Source organism: Trachypithecus francoisi, unplaced genomic scaffold (genome assembly GCF_009764315.1).
Source record: "Trachypithecus francoisi isolate TF-2019V2 unplaced genomic scaffold, Tfra_2.0 Contig01440, whole genome shotgun sequence".
Taxonomy (NCBI): Eukaryota; Metazoa; Chordata; class Mammalia; order Primates; family Cercopithecidae; genus Trachypithecus; species Trachypithecus francoisi.
In genome coordinates, this window is record NW_022681431.1 from 3038366 (window position 1) to 3050397 (window position 12032).

Sequence of the window (12032 nt, forward strand, 5' to 3'; positions counted from 1 at the left end):
CATGCCTACTCTTTTCAATCTGGATGAAAAATACTATCTTTTTAACAACACTGAAGTTTTTGGATTTTATTACTTTGTTGTGTCATAACAATGCATTTTTAAAAATCTACCAGCAAAGACTGACCCCTTCAGTTTATTCAAGAAACCTGTTTAATTTGCTTACTGTGTTTTAGGCACTGCATGAAGTGGTGGTATATAGTGATTACTGTATGGTGGGAAAAGGGATGGAAAATGTTTAAAGCTCTTGGAATTCTCAAGAAACTGAAAGTCTCCCTTGTTTGTAAAATCAGGATTAGCAATACTAACCACACGGCATTTTTGTGTGAAGAAAATGAGCTAGCACACATGAGGCATCCAGTAATCACAAAAGGCTAGTTGGTTTATTTCTCTCTCTATTTTCCCTTCTTTCTTACTCGGAACTTTGGTGGCCACAGATAATATGCATAAACACATATATATGGGTTGATTCCTAGTGATATTGTTTGGCTCTGTGTCCCCACCTAAATCTGACCTTGAATTGTAATAATCCGCACATGTCATGGGAGGGACCCAGTGGGAGGTAACTGAATTATGGGGATGGGTCTTCCCCTGCTGTTCTCATGATAGTAAGTCTCATGAGATATGATGGTATTATAAAGGGTCGTTCCCCTGCACACGCTCTCTCTTGCCTGCTGCCATGTAAGATGTGCCTTTCACCATGATTGTGAGGCCTCCGCAGCCGTGTGGAGCTGTCAGTCCATTAACCCTTTGTTTCCTTATAAATTACCCAAGCTCATGTATGTCTTTACTAGCAGTGTGAGAATGAATACACCTAGCTTTTGACAAAGGTGTTGATGACCGGAAAAAAAAATCATCTAATAAAACTTATCAAAATTCTAAAACTTGAACTGTAAACAGTGAAATGACTTAATTTTTCTAGAGCAAAATTTTTGAACCCATTAAATCATATAGCTTATAATAAAAAGGCACTGTTTTTCAAGGTTTAATGAAAATGAAGGACGTGAAGTTGAGAAGAAAATGATTATAAATCTCCTTTATATTGCAGGAGAACTAAAAGATACCTTTCTAAAACTCATTGAACAACACTGACCTGACCATCTTCTTCCTATGTCTCAATTCTCAACATTTTTATTTCTTCCACCCTTGATTATGCATGCTTGGATACATACATGAAATTGGGCATATCTGCAGCCCATTTCTTGCTTGCATTTGTTTACTTGCCTGTATGCTTTATGGTTTCAAAATTAAGAAACTACTATGAGGAGTACTTGTTTGGGTCTAGTTTGTCTCACAGACTGGAATCGGAAATACAAATTTTGCTGTATTTTTCAACAAATACTGAATTTCTGCACACCAGCTTTAATATGGTAAGAGAGTAATGCTTTCTGCACATCAGAGGGGCCTTTGGTGAGAAAAGGAAGTATTTGTATATATGTTTGTAGACATACCCACTCCTCCCTATTAGAAAATAAGGGCAAAGCTGTATTTACTCTCAATTATTATTTAAAGATATTCAGGAAGCAAAATATGTTAACATTAAAGCAAATTGATAGAAACATAAAGCATTTGTTGCAGGTAAGTTTTTAACTCTGATTTATTGAATTATTGTAGTTTCTTTGTTGTTGTTGTTGTTGTGACTTGTTTCAGTCCATGCTGTGGCATTTTAGCAGGTATACTTTATCTAGATAAAGTGATGAGTCTATTGAAACACATCAGGAATACTGAGCAGAAGGATGAAAAGCTGTGTTGAGATCCTCATTTTATTGTATGGCAGGAAGTCTCCAAGGTTTCATTTCATGGATCATTGACATCAAGCCGAGATTTAGGATTCAAAGAAATTTCACAAGCAGTATGAATTTCTTCATATAGATCTTAGCAGTGACACATAAAAGAAAAGCCTCATGCTCTTTTTGCTAATAGTCATTATTTGTTGCTTCATTTTTCCTGTGTTTTTTGAATTTTAGACATATCTGTTACTAAGAAAGAGAAAAATTCTTTTAAAATGCTGGACTCATTATCAGTAAAACTTTAAAAGAAATCCAGGCGCAGTGGTTCATGCCTGCAATCCCAGCACTTTCGCAGGCCAATCACTTTAGCTGAGGAGTTTGAGAGCAGCCTGGGCAACAGTAGGGGGAACGCTGTCTCTACAAAAAATTACAAAATTAGGGGGAACGCTGTCTCTACAAAAAATTACAAAATTAGCTAGATGTGATGGCATACACCTATGGTTCTAGATACTTGGGAGGCGGAGGCAGGAGGATCACTTGAACCCGGGAGGTCAAGGCTTCAGTGAGGTGTGATCACACACTACACTCCAATCTGGGTGACAGAGTGAGACTCCGTCTCAAAAAATAAAAAATAAAAATAATTTCAATAATTTCTGATTCTAGTTTCATTTGACAGTCTACTGCTACTTTTTGAACAATCTTTTTTTTTTTTTTTTTTGTCATTTGTATATATTTTTTTCTTCAGGCAAAAAGTTGCAATACCAGATGATTACTTTTCATTTATCTGTAGAGAGAACATTTCTGTCTTTTGGATTTCTCGTCCTAATTTAGTAAGTCAGATTATTAGATGCAGTTGCGATATAGAAAGATTTGCTGAAAAAAACCTAGGAGAAAACAGATGGAGTTATTTTGTATCATAGGTTACAGACTGATATTTACTAAGAATAAAATTGTCTCCAAATCAGTAGTGTTTTATTTTTTCAGTACCTTATTTAAGAAAAGAACAATCCTAAGTAGTCTTTGAGAGAAAATTATATGAAAAAATAAGAAACATTATATTTTCATGTGGAATATATGTAAACCCTCTAAAAATAACTTACATAGGACTTTATATTTTTGCAAGTAAATTCATTTTTATTTCACTTATTTTTCCTTTTTTAATGTTTTCACCACCTAATGCAAATGTGAATGAGATATTTGCTGTTTACAGAAAGGTAGATGACAGAAAAATACTTATAATACAGTGAGACAGATATGCGAAGGAAGTAGCAAGGGAGTAGCTAACTCCCTATCTAGAGAATTGGCACTGACTTTTCAGCTGGATGTGGAAGTATAAAAAGGAGTTTCAGAGACAGAGAAATGAGTGAGGAAGCTATTTTGGTAGAAGATACAACAGGTACACAATCATAAAATGAGAGTGAATACTCTATTTCAGGAAGATAAATACATCAAGGCTGGAATATACATTTTGAAGAGATTGGTGAAAGTTTGGTTAGGCTGAACAATGAAAACCTTGCTGAGAAATTTGAATCTTAGCTACAGGGGGTAGATGCATTGCAAGTAATATGCCAATTTTACATATTTGGCATTGAGTAACCTGTGAATTCTTTGTGAAGTATTATGAGGTTGAGCCCCACATGTCTTCTTGATAAATTTGGCTGTGCAAGGGGAAATAGTGGTGTCATGCCTGTTTAGGGAACAGAAAGCCAGTGGAGGTTTGCTCCAGTAGTAACATTAAGGATAGGGTAGAGAAGGCGGAGCAAAGGAAGCGGGAATCGCTGGCAGTCGTTCTGGCTGCTGGCAATGGTTGATCCTCAAGGATGAACCTAAGTAAAGGAATGGATGAGTGACTCAGCTGCTGTTTGAGAGGAAGAAGAATCAAAATTGATAATAAATGTCACAAGTAAGATTCAAGAACAGAAATCAGAGATGATTCTGAAGTTCAGCTATGTGTTGTAGGATAGAAATATGGAGGAAGACAAGGTTTGGAGGGGAATGTTTAGCCCAGAAAAGTTCCTAAGATTGATTAGGCCTCATAATTGGTTTATGAGAAAGAGATTAGTTTGTTTAAATTGCTTAAGATGATAAAGCCAATCAGTTGAAGAGTCAAGAGCTTAAAACTTTTAACGCATTGTTTTTCTACTTAGTAATATTTTGCCAATAAATCAAAACCTCTGTGAATAGGCCAGTAATATTCTAACCAAATTGTATATTGTGTGTATTTGTTGTATACATCTGAAAAGATCATTTTAATAAAGATACAGTGGATATGTTGATTTTATTTTTTATTTTTATTATTTTTTGAGACGGAGTCTCGCTGTCTCCCAGGCTGGAGTGCAGTGGCAGCGATCTGGGCTCACTGTAAGCTCCACCTCCAGGGTTCACTCCATTCTCCTGCCTCAGCCCCCTAAGTTGCTGGGACCTCAGGCGCCCGCCGCCACGCCCGGCTAATTTTTTGTTGTTGTTGTTGTTGGGTTTTTAGTAGAGACGGGGTTTCACCATGATAGCCAGGATGGTCTCGATCTCCTGACTTCGTGATCTGCTAGGATTACAGGCGTGAGCCACCGCGCCCGCCCATATTTCTTTAGTTACTCTTATCATATTTTTGTATAGAATACAACATCCTCTAGCAGTGTAAAAACAAATATGTGTGGGGGATATGTAAATATAAATACACACATACACGCAGGTAGGTGTACATGCCAAGTGCTGAGGTACAAGTCATGAAGTGCAAATATGCAGTTTTTGAAACCATAGTTGGAAGAATTAGTATGTATATGAAATTATGTTTAAAACTTTTTTTTTCTTGACGGAGTCTCTCTCTGTCTCCCAGGCTGGAGTGCAGTGGTGCGATCTTGGCTCACTACAAGCTCCACCTCCCGGGTTCATGCCATTCTCCTGCCTCAGCCTCCTGGGTAGCTGGGACTATAGGTGCCCGCCACCATGCCCAGCTAATTTATTTTTTATTTTTTTAATAGAGACAGGGTTTCACCATGTTAGCCAGGATGGTCTCGATCTCCTGACCTCATGATCCACCTGCCTCGGCCTCCCAAAGTGCTGGGATTACAAGCATGAGCCACCGTGCCTGGTCTAAAACTGTTTATATAATTTCCCAGAGTAGAGAGTTTCAGCTGTGGTGATCCAGTGATAGAATTAAGGTCGGATATGGTTTTGATTGTAGAATGTCCTTAAAATTCAAAACCTCGGGTATGATTTTAATGAGATAATCTGAAATCTGCTTTTCTTACTACACCTATAAATATGGCACAATAAAGCAGACATGTAATTACAAGTAGTAGTTTTCTAAAATAAAAAGGTACCTTCGTTTCATACTTAGAGAAATGTTTGCAGAAATGTATGATTTTATTGTCCTAACTAATCTGCCTTTTTTTTCTATCAGTAGGCAGTCCTGGAGGGGCAGAACTAATGTCATTTAAAAATATATTTAAAATTTCAATCAGATCAAATTAATTTCCATAGACAGTAATGTTCCCACTGAATTCACCAAGAGATGGTCTCTCTGTATGAGTGGATACAGAATACATGAGTTCTAGGATCAGCTTTAGTGTCAACTACATAATCTCTGACCTGCCACTGCCCCTTAATTCTCCACGTTTTTTAAGTTAGAGGGTCTCAAGAAAATGACATGAAATAAATATTAGTTGGAAGTAAAATTATTTATATAAAAGTAAAGGTTGTACTAGCAATTTAAAATGTTTATTCTTATAAAGATCACATTGCATTTTCTATGAGCAAAACATTTTTTTCCATTTATTATGAAAGAATATGATTTTATTCGGCATCTGTTTCTAGTCTATCACGTAGAGCAAACATTGCTTTTAATATGTTATATCCAAGGAGAAACATACTATAGAAAAAAATTAATGATAGATGCAAGTTGAAAATTTTAGATTTAGATTCCTTTAAGTCTTCTGTAATGTGCTAACAGTTTTTTCAACATCTATTTACATTTATCTTTAAATTGAAAACATCTTGATTCAATTCCTAGGAGCAACAGAAAACTTATGCATTTGAGAAGGGATTATAATGTTTCGTAAATGTATTTGTTACTATCTCTGTGGAATGCTCAGTGCCTCTGGGTATTGTATGTAATTTCCACAAATAGCAGCTTTTTTATGTGGGATCATGTCAATATTTTGACTAAGCATAGGAAAATGATCAACAGGATCAGCAAAGAATGGAGTGTGCACAGTAGTTTAAATATATATTGCTATGATATTAATAAAAATGTGCAAAGTAATACAAAAACTAGGCCAAAGTATGTGTGTATAGGATAAAGGGTGGAGGTCCATCTGTTATTTTCTTTTAATGTTGGGATATTTCAGTGAGGCACAGCTAGATGGCTACACCCATCAATTTAATGACCAAAAAGAATAACATTCTTTTTCGTCAGAAGTGGAATCTTGTCAGATTTGGAGGGTCTTTCATTAATCATTTGGCCTTCCACTCGATGCCACGTAAGAACACTGAGAGATGATCATCTAGCTTCTTCCTCTGTATAAAAAGGAAGATTTTTACGTTACAAATGTAATTTTCCCCAAATGATAAGTATTATGCAGTCTTTTTCAGCCAAAAATGTTTTAGTTAATACAATGAAATTTAAGCCAAATGATTCTCAACTCTTAAAGGCCTTGAGTTAAAATATGTATCTTTAAATAATAGAGAGGGAGGGTTAGCAAGCTTAAAGCCATTTTAGTATAATTCATATGTCTTAATTACAGCCATCAGGTTTTTAAACGGCTCACTGCTCTTTTCTTGTTAAAGCTTAGAAAACTCACTTTTGTAAGAAACATGAGGAAGAGATCATACTTATTTACTGACCCTGCTGATTTCTAACTAAAGATTTTACCTTGAGGTTGTATATAACCTATGTCTGGTAATCCCTTTGCTTTAAAATTCCCACTTTAAGGTTGTGTGCACAAATGTTTACTAAATTCTTGCATTTTAAAAAGTTGTCAAGTAAGAAGAAAGCTAAATTCCAATGAGACATAGTGGTATACAGTGTTTTTGACACCACCTTAAACGTTTACAGCAGAGGTTGGCAAACTAGGACCAGTTTAGGCCCAATCCAACCTGCCTGCTATTTTTGTAAATAAAGTTTTATTGGGACACAGAAACACCCATTCATTTATGTGTTACCTGTAACTACTTTTGCACTACAACAACAGAGTTGAGTAATAGCAACAAACTCCATATGACTTGCATAGCTGGAAAATATTTACTTTGTGACCCTTTACTGAAAAAGTTTGCCAGTTTCTGCTCTGTAGGCTGTGGTCAATAAAGACAACAAAAATCCACAATTTTATTAACTCACCCATGAACAATTACTGTTTTTATCTTTCATTCCCTGCAATCATTTCTTTGTATTTGTTTTAAAGGAGTCAAGGTTTTATACATACTTTTCTACATATTATACATACATACATCTTTTCATTTGGTATGGTGACAAAATTACTATTAATATATCTTGCTTTGTTATTAAGAATTTTTGTGAATTTTTTATATGGGTAGTTAACCTATTACAAAAATGTCCCACATATTATAATTGGATGTTTACATTTTAATTTTTCACTATGTAAATTATTCTAAAATAGATTTTTGTATGTATATTAAGTTTTTTAGTACTTTGTATTTTGTCATATTTGGGAATAGCTTTATAGGAGTGGAGTTCATGGGCATATTTCTGGCACATATAATTAATGATAAATGATGATTTTCTGAGGTTTTTGACATGCTGAAATCTTAAAATTTTGATGTTAGACGTGGGGTTTCTGGTCTCTTTCTGCCCTGTTGATAGAGAGTCTGCATATTTTTTTAACTTATATAATTTGAAAAATGCTATATTGTTACTGCATTTGCTCCCAACAAAAATAGTAAATTATAAAAATGTGATTTAAAGCAATGTGAAACATAAGTGATATAAAGGTAAAATCATAGACATGTTTGAAATGTCAATTTTGTAAGTTATTGCAAACTTATTTGTAAAATCTAGAATATATTTATGGAGTAGTAAAATGTATTTGAATGCTCTGTGCTTTATGAAAAAGATTTTTATACTCAGCATAAAGATGTTTTTCATGCTGAAACTGGGCTAGCAATTATGTTCTTTGCCCAATGCTTGTTATCATTTTCATTTAATCCTGACATCTTACTTCATTACTTTTGTGCTTTTTTGCTTTGCATCTTTCACTCTTCAGTTTTGTGACTTTGAGCTAGTTGTTTAAACTTCTCTGGGCTTCAGTTTCCTTATTTGTAAACAGATGATAATATCTACATCAAATAATTGTTGGTACTGGGTAAGATAGTGGATGAAACAAAGTTCTTGCCCTTTTGGAGCTAAAATTGTAGTCCTAGAACAAAGACAGTAAACTGTAAAATGTAAACCGTCTGAAATTTCTTTAAAAAACAGTGTTATAAAAAAAAATCAGAATAAAGGTGAGAAGAGGCTTCTCTAACAAGATTGCATTTGAACAGAGACCCAGTGGAAGTGAGGGAGTAAATTACATGGCCATCCCAGGGAAAAGTACCTCAGGCAGTGGGAATAACAAATTCAAAGATCTCCTTATTACCTGACTTGCTTTGAAGGTATTAGGAGAAAAGGCTAGGAACCTAGGAGGAGGATTTAATTTCTAAGGCAGGAAACAAGCACTAAAACTCATGAAGGAAAAGATGAATAAATTTGGCCACATTAAAATTAAAGCTTCCTACATGACAAAATAATTTAAAATACAAACTATAAAGGAGAATCTGAATGCAATACTTCAGTCAATTCGTATCTAGAAAAAAAAAGTGTTGTCCTCCAACTTAATAAGAAAAAGCAACTGTGCTTTTGGAAAAATGGGCAAAAAAAAAAAAAAAAAGTGTACCAAAGACTAAACCAAAAAAAGAGGAATGAACATATCAAAAAATGCTCAGAACCAAGTGAGGAGCTGTTGATACAACTCTTTCCTTACCAGTTTGATAAAACCAATGATTGGGTAGTATCGTGTTAGTGAAATGTAAGAAAACCTGAACATTGCTCTTTTTAGAGAGCAGTATGATTATACCTAACAAATCTGAAAATACACTTACTGAACCTCTCAAAAATTCCACTTCTGGTTGTAGACCATAGAGAATATATCACACATACACACTAGGAGACCTGTGAAAATATATTCTTTGCAGGAATATTTGTAGTAGCAAGCATTTGGAAACAAATGCCATCAGTAAGATAAAGCAATAAAATGTGGTATACTCTTACGAAAATGTACATTATTTTCTGTTAACACATTGTTTTAATTTAAGCGATTCAAATGAGAAACACGTTACTGATAGTTTTCAACATTGTAATAATATGGAGAGAGAGTAGTAAAAATGTTATGAAGATACATTTATAGGGACATGTTATATTTGGGTGACCATAGTTAATGCCCAGTAAAATATAGTTTTCCCTGAGTTCATGTCTTTGTGTGTGTATGAACCGATACATATATTTGTGTACATGTGCATTTATGTGTGTTTAAAATTGGACCGTAAGAACATATTAATATATGGCTTTACTCCTATCAAAATTGTCATACATTTTATTTTGTAGGCTTTATTTTCCTTAGTAATAGAAATACTGCCATTTCCCCCATGATTCATTAATGGAATGGAGGAAGCTGCTTAGCAGATGGAATCATAACATGAATGTATGTTTTCCTTTTAATATCTACATAAATTCACCTTAAATATCATTTATGTTTTGAATAGTTAAAAATGTCCTAGCAGCTGGGCACGGTGGCTTACAACTGTAATCTTAGCACTCTGGGAGACCGAGGCAGGCAGATCACTTGAGGCCAGGAGTTCAAGACCAGCCTGGCCAACATGGAGAAACCCCATCTCTACTAAAATAGTAAATTTATCCAGGCATGGTGGTGCACTCCTGTGATCCCAGCCACTCGGGACGCTGAGGCATGAAAACCGCTTGAACCCAGGAGGCAGAGATTGCAGTGAGTCAAGATCGTGCCACTGCACTGCAGCCTGGGCTACAACATGAAACTCTGTCTCTATAAATTAAAAAAAAAAATTTAAAAACTCATAGTAAAATAATCTACAGTTCTATTTGAATTATTAGATTAAATATGTGTATTTAAATGTGTAGATAAAAATTTATGCATGAATATAAAAGGTATTACAGAAAAAATGATTGAAGGGGAAACTCAGTAACTCCTTGTTAAGGATCCATGTCAGTCACATCTATCTGTTCCAGAAAACTGATATGAACAGTTTTAGTGAAACAAGGTTTTAATTTTTATCATGTTGTTAACAATGTCCGGTGTCTATGGATTCAGGGTAATGTATACAAGTAGATGGTCCAAAATACTTTAAGAATACAAAACAGTCATTCTCTTAAAATATTCTTTTCAGGCTACTGGTACATGATTGAAAGGCAGGAATTTCATGGAAGTTTCAGTGTTTTTCAAGCTGTATAGCAGGGATCTCTAGAAGTTTAGTGCTAGTCTATGGTATGTATGTGTATGGTGGGGAGGGTTGACATTGTGCAGGGGTGGCAGGGGCTTTTTTGCTTGTATTATGTTAGGCTTCCAAACAGGTTTTTCTTTATTTTCCTTTTTCCTAGAAAGAGTTGCAATGCTAAAACAAATACAATAGTTTGAAAACCATTTGTATAGAGAGGTCATGGAAGCATAAATGCCTTAATAGAGAAGTCAGGCATTTATCATTATCCAGAAATTGGATAATACGGTCATGAAGACAGACTCAAATATGAGCATTATAAATAATCAGAATTTCAATAATATGATTATAAAAACAAGACTCAGAGAGGAAATGTTCTCTGCAGAATTTTCTCTCACCTCCTCCACTTGATCGTATATTACCCAATATTATCCTTTGAGCTTTTGTTGATAGAGAGATCCAGCACAGGAGATTTATTGATGCTGTTTATACACAAATAGCAGTAGAAACAAATACAAGGGAATCATAATGAAATTAAGCAAATTGAGGAAGTTCTGGCCTGAATTGTTTTATTTTTCTCTTCAATTTTTAATCCATTAATTGCTTGGGCAAAATACATAATAAATGTATTTTCAGAATTGATGAGTTCTAAAATCTTAAGAGTCGATGATGTCAAAAATTTTTTAATAATATGGCAAAGAATGTTTTTATGAAGGTGAAAATTTCCCATCATTTTCTTAATTCTGGCATTATTCAACATAGCATGAATATATCCATCCTGTTGGAAGCAGGTATTAAATACGAAAGTAATTTTGTGATCTCATTCTTAAGGTTTCAGTTAGCTGACTAGCTCAGGGTCCTGCTAGATTCATTAAATTGTTTTATTATAATATGTTCATTTGCTTTTGTAAGATTTTTAATTTTATACCCCCAGATTTTCAAGTGGCATGATACCTGAGCTTCATAAAGATTTCAGCTAAACAAAATCTATGAAAAAACACATTTAGAAGAAAAAGCTGTGTGCACACAATGAAAATGAAATGTGTCAGTGTCATGTGTCATCATGTCTATAAGCAGTGCATATCTTTATGTATAATGTGAAATGTTGTAACTGGTTTTGAGAGTCCATATAGTTCATATGTGCTATGAAAATCCTGGAATTTAAGAACCTTTAGAATTAGCCTCTCAATATATCACAAATTGAACTTTCGTGTTACAAATTTTTAAAAAATTAAGGCATATTTCCTCACGCAAAGAATGGTAATTTTATGTTATATAAAGATAATTGATTTTATTTATCTCTTTGTGCACTTATAATTTAACCATTCTGGATCATTGTGTTCAGAGCCAGAAAAATTAATAGATTTTATTCACATGTATGTCTATGGCTTCCTTGACAACTACTGCAGATGCCGCTATCACCATGGGGATGGTTCTTCTAAACGAAGCAGCAACTTCGAAAGGAGATGTTGGAAAAAGACGGAGTAAGTCTCTGTGTTGCCATTTTTGTAATTTCGTTTTAGTCTTAAGATTCATTTAAGTCAAATGGGAAATACATAAAAGCCCTTTGTAAACAAACTTATAAAGAAATGTTCTGGTTTGAAGAAGATTGTAACTTTTTTCTATGTCTGGGACGTGTTCGTGTACTTGCAAATATATTTCTTCCAAAAGGGGACGGGGTAGTTTTCTGTGGAATTGCATATAAAGTGGAGCTGTCCTTCACCCTTGTCAGGGTGCTCTAATCCATCCCTGCTGAAGCCATAGTCTTTGCTGTAATTCCACCCGGCACAGAGAGATGGAAAATTCTGGGGACAGAGTCTTCAGATATTTTATTGTCATATAACATAC

General features: G+C 34.6%; 1 protein-coding gene across 2 annotated transcripts in view; it reads left to right on the forward strand.

The window, feature by feature from the left end:
* The window catches only part of TUSC3 (tumor suppressor candidate 3), a 215911-nt gene that overhangs the window by 182516 nt on the left and 21363 nt on the right, over positions 1-12032 (forward strand). For both annotated transcript variants that reach the window (XM_033225936.1, XM_033225945.1), the window contains exon 8: positions 11594-11668. In XM_033225936.1, coding sequence (XP_033081827.1) covers positions 11594-11668 — 75 coding nt within the window. The remainder of the gene's footprint in view (positions 1-11593; positions 11669-12032) is intronic.